The sequence below is a fragment of the Pleurodeles waltl genome, chromosome 11, assembly GCF_031143425.1.
Source record: "Pleurodeles waltl isolate 20211129_DDA chromosome 11, aPleWal1.hap1.20221129, whole genome shotgun sequence".
Taxonomy (NCBI): Eukaryota; Metazoa; Chordata; class Amphibia; order Caudata; family Salamandridae; genus Pleurodeles; species Pleurodeles waltl.
The window spans coordinates 413,725,001-413,740,685 of record NC_090450.1 but is presented as its reverse complement, the minus strand read 5'-3'; the positions used below and the strand labels follow the sequence as shown (position 1 = coordinate 413,740,685).

General features: G+C 42.5%; 1 protein-coding gene across 1 annotated transcript in view; it reads right to left on the bottom strand.

The window, feature by feature from the left end:
* COPS9 (COP9 signalosome subunit 9) overlaps positions 1-14,473 on the bottom strand; it is a 49,409-nt gene extending 34,936 nt beyond the window's left edge. Inside the window, exon 1 of the mRNA XM_069213746.1 lies at positions 14,283-14,473. Within this exon, the coding sequence (XP_069069847.1) occupies positions 14,283-14,345 (63 nt within the window). The 5' untranslated portion in view covers positions 14,346-14,473. The remainder of the gene's footprint in view (positions 1-14,282) is intronic.
* Between the last annotated feature and the right edge of the window lie 1,212 nt (positions 14,474-15,685).

Here is a 15,685-nt window from a genome sequence, read left to right as displayed (position 1 = left end):
TGCCAACATGGTACAAGGGAAACAGGCGGAGTTGGGTTTAGAAATGTGTTTAAGAACTGACTTCATTACAGCAGCCATGTTGTTCATGTGCAAGTTGCAGATATCACACACAGTTGGCCCTTGAATTTACAGGTAAAATTGTTCTAGTTAAAACATAAGACAGTGTCCATGTCTGATATGATAGACAACAGAATCGTAATCCTGCAAATAAACTGTTTCTGTCCTTATTCTCCCTGAATTAATGGTAATAATGTTCTTTCATGCATGCTATAATATCCATACCTCTGTGCTCATCTTAAAAGATTACATTTAATCACAATCAAGGAGGGGGCAGCTACAGGCCAAGGGTGGAAGACAGTGCGCTACCAAGCCTTTGGGTTGAGAACAATCCGCTGCTACAAGCACGAGGCACTCTGCCTAGAACATCTGCCCACCACCTGTCATTCTAGGCCAGTACATCAGGCTAAACACCAGCAATGATGTATGGGAGATCATATCTGGGAACTAAACATATATGCTAACAATGCAATGCACGTGCTTCGGTAAAACTGAAACATGCACACTGTATCCATTTGCAGCACTGCCGACACCTGTCACATGTACACGGACTGTGTTGCAACATTTATATAGCACTTATTACCCCTATGTGGGGCATAGACGCGAGTGGTTACATGGGTAGCATCCTACACTGTGTACAGTGTGTGGTTGGAAGTGTAATGTTTTGATCCTTTATGGGAAGTGTTTCTGTGTCATGCTCGAGGACCACGAGGCGTGGTTATCTTGTTATTGAACGCAACACTGAGCAGTGTGATGGATAAAGTAGTATGAGAGACAGGCATGGTTCAGTTGGATCCATAAAAGTGCACAATAGCAATCCCCCGAAAGTATTACCTTGTTAAATTCTGGTATTAGAACACAGCACCTTTGCATACACTGGGTTATATTGTGCACTGTAGGTCTTAAATTAAAACACATTCGCAATTTGTACAATGTTTCCGATCAAAGAAATTAAGTTTAATAAAAGCAGACAATATTCACCTTTAAATAACCACGTAATGTATTAAAACATACACATGTGAAAAACAAGGTCTCAAATAAAACACTTAAGGTGCTACCCTCAAGGAGTGGGCAGCTACAGGTCTAGGGCGGCAGACAGTAGGCTGTAGTAAAGATTTATCGGTCAACCTAAATCTAACCCTCGCTCTGCACGGGAGTCAGGCAGTCACACCTCTAAAAGTTACATGTACCTACATCCACAATTGATAGCTGGAGGTGAAGTTAACGCTGAGTGAGGACGCCAGTGTTGTCACAAAAGTTATTTTTTTTTGGGGGATGGGGGGGGGGGGGGGGGTCCGGGGTTAAAAATCACTAGCACTAAACTTTAAAAACAAAGGAGAAAATTGCCTATGAATGCCAATACAGCAATTACCTATTGTACAAGAATGAAATTGGAGTAACAGTCTCAAAAAACTTCCATAGTTAACAGCACAACAAATTCATTGGGGCGAGAATTACTGGAACATAATTTGTGTCAGAAGAACATTAGCATACAAACTGTGCGGAGGAAATATTCACCATTATTAAAATCTATGCAGGACACAAGCTGTAAAACTGTCAGCTACTTGCCCAACAAATGATGTGTGGAAATAGAAACTAACAAGAGGCTTGCACCTAGTGGCTCTAAACATTAAGCACAGGTGCAGCACTGAGGCTGGGATTCCACATTCCCTGCTGCACATGCATTCAAAACCTTTTTGAAGAGTTTGCACCTGTATGACTGTCTAGAGCATAGTTACTTAGGCTACGTCAAGGATGTTCCAATTAACAATGATCTACTAGGTTACTGCAATTTCTCAATATGTGGAAATAAAAATCCATAAAAATAGGTTTTCCAAGGGACAGCAGCAGGATTTTCAGGGTGCTGACATGGAGTGGCACTTAAGTGAAAAGGGTGTCAGAATCTGCATATTCACTCGCTCAACCACTGCTATACATTCCTCTCAGTGAGTTAAGTATCTGTTCCAGAGATTTGTCTTTCACCTACATATCACTCAAGCCTTAACCGTTCATGTTCTATGAGTGATGCAAGCTTGGCCAACTCTGCAATGCTTGATCTGTTATGATGAAATAGAAGACTGCACTTATTGCCTTTTTGGGGGGGTGGGGGGAAGAGGGGAAGACACTGCTTTGACATGGCCATGCTGTAGCTATTCTGCGAGAAGCTAAAGCTTGCACTGCTGTTGCCAATTTTTACCATCTTGTGCAGATGCTGCAGACCTGTCCTGTGAACGAGGGGTGATTGAGCCGTTTCTGCACAAGCTGTAGCTGTTCTACAAAGTGGGGTGCTTCCACTAATGTTGCCTCATCTTATTAAAAAAAAATACAAAGGATAAATGTAACTTCCTTGCATAACATGTCCATGCCAGTCAGAAGCTTTTATTGGACCCAGGACAAAACTAGCTGTAGGGTTCTGACCCAGAGACAGTGGTTTCAATCATAGCTTCCCAGAAATACCAAACTCTGTGACCCAGGGGAATTACTTTTTCACCCGTTTCCTTTTCAGTGACCACCAAATTTGAGAGCAACCTGAAATAATTTAGCTAGGGTTTGAACTGTACAAAGAAAAAATATCTAGCATATTGTTTAATAGACCATAGCAGCGCTCTAAGACAACAATAAAGGCCTTGTGCAGAAAGTGAAGACAACCAACTTGGCTCATGTTAGACCTGGCATCCTTGGTGTGGTTTTGCCTAACTTTTTGCCTTCTGACCTCTTGTTTTTCTGATTCATTTTTGCTAGTTTTGAGGATTCTGTGCACTTCACCACTGCTAACTAGTGCTAAAGGGGAGGTGCTCTGTACTCTAAACATGGTAACATTGGCTTATCCAAAATTGGCATATTTAATTTACTTGTAGGTAATTAGTAAAGTGCACTATGTGTGCCCAGGGCTTGTAAATTAAATGCTACTAGAGGGCCTGCAGCAGTAATTGTGACACCCATTACAGTAGCCTTTCAAATCTGTCTCAGGCCTGCCCCTGTAGAGCCTGTTGGTGCAGTTTTAATCTGCCATTTTGCCCTGGCAAGTACACACTTGACAGGCCCAAACCTATCTTTTCATTACATGTAAGTCACCCAGGGGTAGGCCCTGGTTCGCCGCAAGGGCAGGGTGCAGTGTATTCAAAAGGTTGGCAATGTACCTTTTTGTTCAACATGTCCAGGTAGTGAAAAACTCTCCAATTCATTTTTTACTGCTAACGTTGGGATTGCCTTAAAACATCTTTTAAGGGTAATTTCCAAATGGGAAGAGAACGAAATATGGAGTTTGCTGTGTCTGGACTCACAATTTAAAACCACAACTTATGGGGAAGTTGGATTCTAAATTGTAGGTCTAAAAATGCCACTTTTAGAAAGGTGGTATTTTTTTACTTTAACCATTCTGTGCCTCTGCCTGTCTCTGTAAACACATCTAACAAAGATGGCAGTTGGGCTTTGTGCACCCCCTCTAGACAGTCACACAAAGGGAGTTTGGGTGTGACATTTGCATCTCGCTTATGGGTTGTCCTGAGAGAGATGGAAGGGAGGAGCATACACCTACACCTGAATAGGGCTGTGCCTCTCCTCACACAGAGGGCTGCACACTCTCCTGTAGAATGTCTGGAGCCAGGGAAGGAAGGGGGGAGGACCCTGTGATCGTCAAAGGCTTATTTTGAAGTCCCCCCACTTCAAAGACACATTTTGGTATATAGCCTGGATCCCAATCCCCAACTTATCACCTCACTTTGGGTCCTAAGGGGAGACTGCCAAGAAGAGAAGCTGTGCCGCCAGGAGGGACTGTCACTTTGATACTTGCTCTGCTGTGTTACCCCACTGCCTGATTGCTGTGCTGCCAGGAGGGACTGCCACTTTGCTACTTGCTCTGCTGTGTTTGCCTGCTACCTCTTTCAGTCAGAAGGGCTACTCCTGCTCTACAACCTCAAAAGGACATTTCAAGAAACTCCAAGGGCTTGCAGGCTTGGCCACTGTTGGAAATCTCAGGGCCATCAAAGATTTCACATGTGCACCACTACAGTGGGACTGCCACCCATGAGTCCCGTAGCAGTGCGTCTCAACAAGGAACCCCGCATCTGACTTCTCTGACAAGCACCCTCTAACCAGTGTGTGTTGAGTGCTTCTTCATTCACCAAAGTCAGTTCGTGTCAAGCACTTCTCCGTTCACCCCAGTCAGCATGTGTTGAGAGCTTCTTCGTTCACCAAAGTCAGCGCACGCCGAGCTGCTTTGCTTGCCAAGCCAGTGCGGTTAGTTTTTCTTGGTTCGCTAAAACCAGTGCATGTAGTGCTTCTTCATTCACCAAGCTCTGCATGTGACAAGCAAGGCCCATCATTCTGCACCACTGTGCTGTGTCTCGACTGAGGACACTCTCACACAGCTGCCCAAACATCGACAAGGTAATGCGAGCAAGGGAAGCGAACCAACTGGTCAGCCTCCATGCGTGCATATGCAGAGAAACCCTACTCTGCAGCCCTGTGTCGCCTGTTGTGTGTTTCTACCTCGCATTGACTTCAAATCTCGAGGGGCTGGGGAAATCGAGATCCCCTGCAAACCATTCTAGTAGGGAACCACATCAGAACTTTCATTACAAGTGCTTTCAAGTACTCCCCTAAAGAGAGCTAACCATAACTCTCTTAAAAGGGAGTGCCTGCATCTTTTTAAGCACTGTGCACTTGAACAGTTATAACCTAGGCAAAAGTAATTGGATTTTTGTTGTTTGGGTCTAAGTTTAATCAGATAAATATTCCCTATTTTTAGGTTTCACCTGCACATGCTGCTTGTGAAATCTACTGTTTATATATATATAAATATATATGCCAAAAAAAAACCAACTCAAATGGGGCTGAGGCCCAGCCCCTAACTTACTATTGGCTTAGTCAAACGTCATTCTGATTTATACTCTTCCGATTGGCCAGCATGTCATCGGCACGTCGTCCTGCTTCACTTCCTGTTGTCTTCGTCGCCCCTCTTATGTTTGGGTTGCCTCTGGGCCAAATATTTCTTCTGGTCACTTCCCGTCGGACACTGGCCAGTGTTCTTCCTCTCTGGCTACCACGCTGAGGGTACTTATTTTTTTATTTCTTTTGCTTCGAGCTTCATGGCGGTATGTTTGAGCATGTCGATCTTCTTGTCACTGTTTTTTTGGTGTCTGTGTCCATTGACTTGTTTTATTTCTTTTGCTTCGAGCTCCCTGGCGGTATGTTGTTTGGGCATGTTGCTGTTTCTTGTCACTATTTCTTTGGTGTCTTTGCCTGCCAACTTAAAGGTATTGGAGCGCTTTACATAAGCGCTGGTTAAATTAGAGAAGAAAACATTCATATTTGGTAGGCACAGAGAGATTAAGTGATTTGCCCAGCATCACAGGATGTTGAACCGACGCAGAGACTCGAACCTGGTTCTCCAGCTCCAAAGTTGGCAGCTCAGGCCATTAAGTCACATCCTCTCCCCTAGTTTTTGCGTGCAACAGGCCTACAATTACTGTGATTACACAATGTATCGCAACGGGCTGCTTGACTACTTTGATGTCTTTCTGTAGCCTGTGTTATTACAAACGGTATTGCCTCTTGTTTTGCACTTCAAGCACTGATGGTAGTTTGTTCTTGGATATCTCTCCACCAACCTCTACTTCTACCTCACCTACACCTGCCTCCAAGTCCCTGTACCTACACTTACCTCTACCTCAAACCACACCTACTTTTCTCTCGTGTCCAGGCGCGTATTGAGGGCACTGAAAGCATACTGGTAGTACACAGTACTACAATATATAGAGAGACATGTATTGAGAACACTTAAAGGGTATCGGTACTACAATACAGGGAGCTGGTTCTCATCTTTGCGTCATGCCAATAGGTTTTGTCTTTGTTTCCTTGCTCCAACTGGAATACAAATATTACAAAAAATGTTATAATAATGTTTGTTTCAAAATTTGATAAACCATTAATGGTTTATAAAATGTAAAACAAAAATGATTATAATATTTTTCTGATATTTTACCATCCACTTAGATAGAAACAACAACAAAAAAAGGCAAATCTATTGGCTTTGCCAATGTTTGTTCTAAAATGGTATGGAGTCTTTTTGTGGTGCCTTCACTGTGTTACTGTAATTCAAGTGCTGCACAAATACTTTACACACTGCCTCTTATGTGAAGCCTGACTGCTATGTGCCAAACTATTAGAGGGTGAGAACAGGTTAATTTAGGAAGTGTAACCGACTTACCCTGACCAGGTTTGGGGTCTCTACTTGGACAGGGTACATACTGCTGCACCAAATTTCTAACAGATAAATAAAATATTCATCAGGGAAGAAGGGGCAACAAATATAATCTCCATCCATGATCTGAACCGCACAGTGTCTAATTATGAACCTATTTTTAATCCCAGTTTACTGACTTGGCCAGACCACTGTGCCTCCTTTTCTATGATCCCCAAATTTGAGAACACCCTACATAGTTCAGTATGCACACTACACAACAGACTCTCTTATGCATGGTTTAACAGACCATAATGTTGCTTCATATTTAAAAATAAAAGGCTTACATTGGTGGAAACAAGTCAACTGAGTTGCCTCTTTTGTCATTAATAAAACTGACACAGCAGTGTGATGCTATTGTGTTTGACCAATGACTTTGTGTTTCACCATTGCGCATATTAGTTGTTCAATGTTCACCAGTAGCACATTATATGTTTTGTATTCAGTTTAGCTGCCTATTGGCTTTGACATGGCATTAGGCCATTACATTCTGTATTCAGTTTAGCTGCCTATTGGCTTTGACATGACATTAGACATTACATTCTGTATTCAGTTTAGCTGCCTATTGGCTTTGACATGACATTAGACATTACATTTGATAATTAGGTTAGCTGCCTATTGGCTTTAATTTGGGGTTAGACATTGCAGATGAGGTGTGTTTTTCCACAAGATGGACCAAGCTGTTTTCTTCACACCAGACTTTAGCTCATAAGAGCACGTAGATTTTGTGTTTACCTCGCAATCCAGTCTGAGAGCGAGGGAGCTCGGGAGAATTGGCCACTCTCCAGGGTTCTTCGGTTCTCACACTGAGTTTGCTTTTAAGGATGACTCTGGGCTACAGCAGGGGTAGATTGAATCTGCTTGACTTCAGACAGGAACGAAGACGTCAGTTGCCTGTCTCCCGTTTGGGTAGAAAATCTCTTTCTCGCAGTTGACCGGAGTCATCAACTTGCAGACCCCAGAAAGATGAAGCCGAGCTATAGGCCCTACGGTGATTAATTTTGACTTTTATGCTTTGCTTTGAAGTTATGCTATAATATAATCACATATATGTACTGTGTGCATTGCAACTGAGAAGTACTTTGATATATTTTGCTTTCATTGCTGCGACTACTTTTGAACGTGTGCTTCCAATCTACTAATTTCGTCTCTCAAGAACCTCGTGGTGGAGAATGAATAACAATAAATGTCTTCTTTAAACTCAGAAGTGCTTCCAGAGAGGGTCTGTAAGCTCGGTTATGAGATAAGAGCAGGAAGGCAGAAAATTTTGGCTTAGTCGTCAGTTTTCAGACTCGGAAATTGGAGTTTCGAAGTGCACTATTTAAAAGTGTAATTGCTTTTTGTTGTTTAGAGAATTACAGAAGCACGGCAGACCATGTTTGAAAATGCATGTGAAGTTAAACTACGTTATGGTGCTGTGAGAAACAGGTTTTCTTGCTGTGATAAAGCATATTTAGAAAATGTGCCTTTTGAAAGAAATGATGTTCCTTTTGTTTTTGACAGAAGGGTTTGGATACTTTTATCTGCTTACAGAAAAACGCAGGAGCTGTAGGCAGTTAGAACATGAAAATAAGAATTTATGTGAGCAAATTAGCCAGAACACATTAATGCAAGACAATGCTGAAATCTATAAAACTGTTGTTTTAGAAGAATCTGGCTTTTCCCATTCCAGTAATGAGTGGGTTAAGACAGCTGTGAGCCAGTCTAAGCCTCAGTGTGAGCAAAACACCCCTCAGTTTTTGGCAGTTGAAGAGCATTCCTCAACTGATAACACTGAGAACAGAGCTCAGAAAGTTATTTACAGACCGCTTCTGCAAAGAAAAATTAATTACATGGCAGAAGTACCGTCGCAAAATGTGCAGTTACTGACACAAGTAAAACAAAAGATTTTAGAGTTTCTTACTGTTTGCACTAAGCAAAAGACACCGTGTTTCATGAGCTTGTTTGATTTTTGGAAACAGTATAGCCCTCACCTGAGTGAAATCCTAACACTTTGATATAAAGTAACTAGAACAAAATATAAGCAGCTGCGCGCTTCAAATGAAATAATTCAGACTTTAGGTTTCTGCGCAGTGCAAGAGGGAAGCACTGATCTACATGTAAATCAGAAACAGGGGAAGACAAGAGTGCCCCTGGAACTTTGGAGTAAGCTTTTGACTTGTTATCAGTGGGTGATGAGTTCACCTAAATCTCACAGTTTACGACAGGCACAGGAAGCTAGTATCATACACTGGGTCTGGTACATGCAAGACAGGGCTAGAGTCACTGCAGCCCTACATGAACAGGTGTCACAAGCCCCTTTTCAGGATGTGGAGAGAGTGCAGGGAGTACCACAGGTCAAAAAGAGTCACCAGTGAAATTGAGTGCACCATTTGAATTTGTGTCCCCGGAGGATAAAAAGCATGTTTGTTTGACTAATGATTCATTGACTGAAAAGTTGTTTTCTAGCACAGGAGAAGGAACAGCGTTGTACAATGTGTGTCAGACTTTAAAGCAAGAGCTGTTTGAGATGTGTCATTTTTACACTGATTCTTGGTTCACTGCCAATGGTTTAGCTGTTTGGTTTTCCACATGGCTTGTACATAACTTGTTCAATTCCCTTGCAGATGTTAAAGAGAAAAATTCAGAGTCTGAAGTGTTCACCCAGGATTCTAACTTAGTGGGGATGGCTAAGTGGGTGCACCAGAAATGTGGACATCTGGGAGAAAAAGCCACTTATAGGTGGGCAGAGATTAGAGGGATGCACATTCCCCTAAATTTGATAGAAACTGTGCAGCACGCACAAGAGAGATCTGTCCCACAAACAGTCAAAGACCAGTTGGAGAGAGGAAAGTTACCAGGACAGATATGGCAAATTGATCAGGTTTTAGGGGGAGTGATTGCTGCAGATTACCAAGGAGAAATCAAAATTATGCTGATAACTAGAAAATAATCTGATTCATTCATACAAATTGGAGACAGAGCGGCCCAACTTGTCAAAAGTGCAGTGAATGGAGGTTTGGTAAAGAAGGGGTCTACCCCAGCCATTCTGACAGTGCAAGGAAAGGGAAGCTGTGGTGCAGCAGATAAAAACCTCAGTGCTAATGTTTGGGTTGAATCTCCAAATAACCCTTCAGAACCTGCAAAAATCATAACAAAGGGCCCCAAAAACGTCCTGCTGATTATAAAACAGGGAAAGGAAGAAGAAGGGCACAGTTCAGATGACAAATGTTATTTGCAAGAAAAGTCATACTTTTTTCTTTTGCAGATCCTACCACGTTTCGACACTGACCATGAGTGTGCTGTATGGTCTCCCTTCGGGTGTGTGCGCGTGTGGGGTCGGGGAAGGGACCGAACCCCCAACCTGAACCTGACTGAGTAAAGTACAAGCACCATGGATCCATTTAGCGCAACTGGCGCCTTCAGTTCAAGTTCAACTTGTTTGATTACATTCTTCCACTGGAACTAAGCAACCTTGTCAGTCACCGGTCTGTGTTTTTTCGTATGGAACTTACATTCCAGCAAACTTTTCAGGTGGACCGTGCACCTTTACATGAGCAGAACTCATGCTATATCAAATTGCTATTTTAGAGACACTTTTCTGTGTAGATGTATCTGATGTGAAAGGTTATGAGATCAATATGTTAATCCACTTCCATTGCTTTACAGTGATTGCTTTTATCATTCAAATCTGATTTGCTTATAACGTTTTTTGTGATGATTTTTTTTTTGTTTGAAATAAGAGGTATGAAACAAAAATTCATTGGTCATAGGGTGGAATGTGATGCTATTAATTGTGTTTGACCAATGACTTTGTGTTTCACCATTTTGCATATTAGTTTCTCAATGTTCACCAGTAGCACATTATATGTTTTGTATTCAGTTTAGCTGCCTATTGGCTTTGACATGGCATTAGCCATTACATTCTGTATTCAGTTTAGCTGCCTATTGGCTTTGACATGGCATTAGCCATTACATTCTTTATTCAGTTTAGCTGCCTATTGGCTTTGACATGGCATTAGCCATTACATTCTGTATTCAGTTTAGCTGCCTATTGGCTTTGACATGACATTAGACATTACATTCTGTATTCAGTTTAGATGCCTATTGGCTTTGACATGGCATTAGCCATTACATTCTGTATTCAGTTTAGCTGCCTATTGGCTTTGACATGACATTAGACATTACATTTGATATTTAGGTTAGCTGCCTATTGGCTTTAACATGGGGTTAGACATTGCAGTTGAGACATTGCAGATGAGCTGTGTTTTTCCACAAGATGGACCAAGCTGTTTTCTTCACACCAGACCTTAGCTCATAAGAGCACATAGATTTTGTGTTTACCTCGCAATCCAGTCTGAGAGCGAGGGAGCTTGGGAGAATTGGCCACTCTCCAGGGTTCTTCGGTTCTCACACTGAGTTTGCTTTTAAGGATAACTCTGGGCTACAGCAGGGGTAGATTGAATCTGCTTGACTTCAGACAGGAACGTAGACGTCAGTTGCCAGTCTCCCGTTTGGGTAGAAAATCTCTTTCTTGCAGTTGACCGGAGTCATCAACTTGCAGACCCCAGAAAGATGAAGCGGAGCTATAGGCCCTACGGTGATGAATTTTGACTTTTATGCTTTGCTTTGAAGTTATGCTATAATACAGTGGTTCCCAAACTGTGCGCCGCGGCTCCTTGGTGCGCCGTCAAAATTAGCCAGGGGCGCCGCACACAGTCTGGAAACCACTCGGAGGTGCTTTTAATCGGTAGCTTTTCACGGTGGTTTTGGAAACAAAACCCCCTGCATTAATTATTGTGACCAGCGGAGGGCGCCAGAGTACCATTAATAATATCCCTATGACAAAAGAAAAGAAATAGTTTAAAATAAATGGTTTTCAGGAACCTGAACGAGAGAATAAAGAAGTCAAACTGTAAATAGTGTAGGTACAGGTACAGGCTGGGATTACGTTCCCCCACCCGCCAAAAAAAAGTAACATAATGGGGAGCCGTGGCCAACACGGCCAATAGGTCAAAGGAGCCGGGGATCGAAAAAGTTTGGGAACCACTGCTATAATATAATCACATATATGTGCTGTGTACATTGAAACTGAGAAGTACTTTTATATATTTAGCTATCATTGCAGTGACTACTTATGAACGTGTGCTTCCAATCTACTAATTTCGTCTCTCAAGAACCTTGTGGTGGAGCATTAATAACAATAAATGTCTTCTTTAAACTCAGAAGTGCATTCCAGAGAGGATCTGTAAGCTTGGTTATGAGATAAGAGCAGGAAGGCAGAACAAGCAGGAAGGGTATGGTTCACTCACTTTAATAAAGATTGCTCAGAGCAGTGACGATATATAAAGGTGCTAAACTGGAATAATCCAAAATATTTTTTTGTGCAAAATTTTATGCCACGGTTATAAATAAAGTAAAAGTAATTGACATTTACATAAGAGCAAGAGGTCGAGGCTGAGCCAAGATTGCAGTGAGGCAGGAGATGCCTTGTTGTTCTGCTTAGTTCATCAATATGGCCTACACATTCCTGCTACTTAAATCCAGTCCACCGCGAGTGTGGCTTGGCAGCATGGGCTAGTCTGTTTCATAGTGCAGGCTGTGATTACAATGAGTCACCCTGGGAAACATGCAGCATACTGGCAACCTAGTCAATGGACTGCTGCAAAGTCTGCACCATCAACTCTCCCCAGTTCTGAGGTTGGTGAACATGATTGTTTTGTAATATTTAATGTACAATAACAGTATTCCTGGGGAAGAGCCTCATCTCAAAGGGACAATATTCAATCACCAAAACATGTGTACAGAAAAGCAAAAGTTGGGTCTGTTGCTCCGCCCTCTTTTTTTTTCTTTAATCGTGGTAGCGAGGTCACGTTGAAAACATTTCTAGTTCACCCACATAAAGTTTAATATAGGCCTGTCAGTTTAACAAAGGAAGTATATAAATGTTGTTAAAAGGGACATAACCTCACTCAACTAGGGAAACCACAACTAGGAACCTGTACAACCAGTGGACAATAGTACTCTTGAATGCTTGCCAGTGCAAAATATAGGACTCACTGATAAAGGGTACCACATTAGGTAGGTGAGCATTGATCATCCTATGTCAGTAGATGAATGTATCGTAATCCTATAACTGATATGGCTAGTTCTTGCACATCCCATTCACATTTTAGTATAATAACTACCTCGGTTGGGCCTGTTCTGATTGCAAGAGAGAATTGTGTAATGTTCTTTCTGCTGCTGCCAACTGCTCTGAACTTTTTATTTGTTTTCTGAAAGGTTGTCCTACGGCTGCTATGCTGTACCATTTTTGTTCTGTGAAGCTTGGTGTAAAATGTTCTACTCTACATAAGAAAGAAAAAAAAATGTAAATGCCAATGCTTCTTTTAATGCACAATGTGAGTGAAAGAATGAACTGTAACAAAATATGTGAGCAAAGTTTACTTTTGTATTTATGTGTGAAACAAGCAGTTTTTTTTCAAATGGAGCATATGACTTTTTAAATTATTAAAACATGCCTGACAAATGGCTACATGTCATGTATAATAAACACCTCTAAGGCTGACACGTTTCAGAGGTCTGTGTGTGATGTGCTCCTCTAGTCCATGTTTTTTCCTTTGAATTTTGAGACTCATAGTTTTGTTTTATAATGAAATAAATAAAATTACAAGTTACAGAACTCAAAGAAAAAACCTGGACTGGGGTCACATATCGCGCATGGACCCAGAGAACTTGGCAGGGCTGCACCTCCGGCCAATTTTGGCACTTAAGTCAACATCACTTTGCATGCTTGGGGTTTGATACCAATCTGAAACTATTAAACACCAATCCAGACATCCCAGAATGCAACATGCTATGGGGGGGGGAGGGGAGGGGGCGAATACATTGGAATTCTGTGTTATAGAGCAATCCACAGTGGTAAAATGCAAAATAGAATGTAGTCCTTTGCTTTCCATCTTTTTTCTTGTATGCAATCATGGCTATACAGCCCAGTGGTTGAGTGGGGCGAGATACTCTTTCAGATGTAAATGTGAAATTCTCCTGTTAGTGGGCTAACAGTAACACTTCTTGGAAATAAGCATGTTTAAAAGAATCTATTTACCAGAACAATTCATGCATCTGCAGGTTATCTGTGCCTTGAGGTAGAGAAGAAGAAAAATAATGACTACTGACCCACTCTCCTCCATCCCATTCTCGGTGGCGTGAGTGATTTAGGAGACACGCTCACACTTTATGCACCCTGCCTCAATTAAGTGCAGCACAGGCTGCTGGTGCTGCTGTTAGGTACTGAGTACCTGTACTTTTCAGAAGGGGCGCAATAATTTTAATCAAGAGTATCAGCACTTCTCAGGAGCGGACGTACGCTAGAATCGTGAGTATAAGTGCACTTTTATGTTTCTGTTTACAACTCTACAACAGAGTCGCTGAAACTTGGCAAGAGACCTGCCTATAGGGCCCCTCTAAGAATTTTTCACAATTATTTTAATAAGTTGGCAATGTGTAAATATGTCTAGGCTCATTTAAACATTCAGTTAAGTTCTGCTACCTTTTTAAACATGCAATAAATTATTATTTGCTTAACCCCCCCCTTCATTTGAAGAACTTTGCTTTAGGGCACTGATGTATAGCAACTACATTGGTCAATAACAAAATAGGAGGCCGGCTAGCGGGCGAGAAATATGATAGGAGAGCCTTCAACGGAGGCATTCAGAACTGTCACAAGACCTGAATTTGCGCCCCCACCGTGGATACCCCTTAAAAGCGACATCTACCCTCCTCCCGTCCGTGACTCAACATTACTTAATACTACAACAGTCTTGGGTTCTAGCTACTACTTCCGGACTGGCTACCAACTTGCTGCTTGAACAGAATCCTGATGCCCCTCCCCATCCCTCTCGCCGCTCCCTCCTCCAACCCGGGCTGCTGACATCCAGCACATCGCAGAGTGCTTCGTGGGTTCCTCGGATGTACCCCAATTTTTACCTCAGTCCCCACCTACCTCATCTAAATCCACATAGGGTCCGGCTCCCTCGGGGAACATCTCATCTACGGCTGGCTTCATGGTGCAAAAAAACAGGCGAGGCGGTAGATAGTTAAAAGAAAAGGGTGGAAGGTGTTGACTCGAGGTTCTGATGCACGGAGGTTTCTCTACTTTTAATATTCACACAGAGCGCCGCACCAGCTCTCTTCATAGACACAGAGAAAGGAATAGCGCGACTCGATGCCTCTACCACAGAAGGACTGAAGCCGCCATTTTCAAATAAGAACAGTTCACCTTACCGTCAAAATGAATTACATATAATATATAAATAGCTTACATTTAACCAAAACAACTGCTAAAAAGAAGCTTGTATTTTTAATAATTAGCATATAATTGCACGTTAAAACACAACGCCTTTCCAAGAATCATTGAAAATATTATTCCTTCATTCCTGTGTTCTTAGCCGTATTATATTCATGTATGTGTTGTTGAAGAACACCGATTATTGTAAAACAGATTTCGTACTTGGAAAATAAAATGCGGCCTTTATCGTTTTTGCTTGCGACTCGAGCCGCCATGATGGAACGGGCCTAGTCACTACGCATAAAGCAAAAAACATTAACCTTCTCCACCTGTCAGCCAAATCTCCCTCACACCCTCCTTGGGAGGCCAAGTGCACGGCCAGAGCTGTAACGTTGCTAGCTATACATTCAAGGGTGCAGGATGAGTTTTGCTAAGTCAGTGCTTTAATTGGGCAGGTACCCTCCGGTACTCAGTACCTGAACTTCTTCAATTTGAAAGGGAGAGTACCTGTACTTCCTAATACTGCTGCACTACATTTAATGGGAGAGTACTGGTACTTCTTGAGAGCAAGGAGGTACTCTGAATAGGGAGTACCTGCACTTTTATATTTCCATTTAAAGCACTGGTAATAATATAGCATCCAAAATAACCTCTCAACCTTTGGAGCCGCTAAGGAGGGCGAGATTGATTGGTACTTTCATGGACTATCTGTTACAATGTCTTTGAAATCAATTGACAACATATTTTTTTTAACCCCTTGCGTGCCGTGGACTTAACGGTTATGTCCTCGGCAACATCGCTCGGGTGCCGAGGACCTGCACCCGGCCACACGGGCAAAGCGCCCTAGGGCTCCCCCGTGAGCCTGCCACCCTCTTCCCTGGGCAAGGATGGAACTGGAATTGCTTCTCCTTCCACCACCGCCCCCTCCCCTAGTGACGGTTGATGATGTCAGCGCGTAAATATGCGCTGACCTCATCAGAGGCCGCCCCCATTACGCTGGAAGCTCAGCTTCCAGCGCGATCGGAAGAAAATGCGATCTTTACTTTGATGTCTCTTTGAGCATTTCTGCAGCTCGATCGTGAAGCGGTCGGGCTGCAGACATGCCCACTAGACACCAG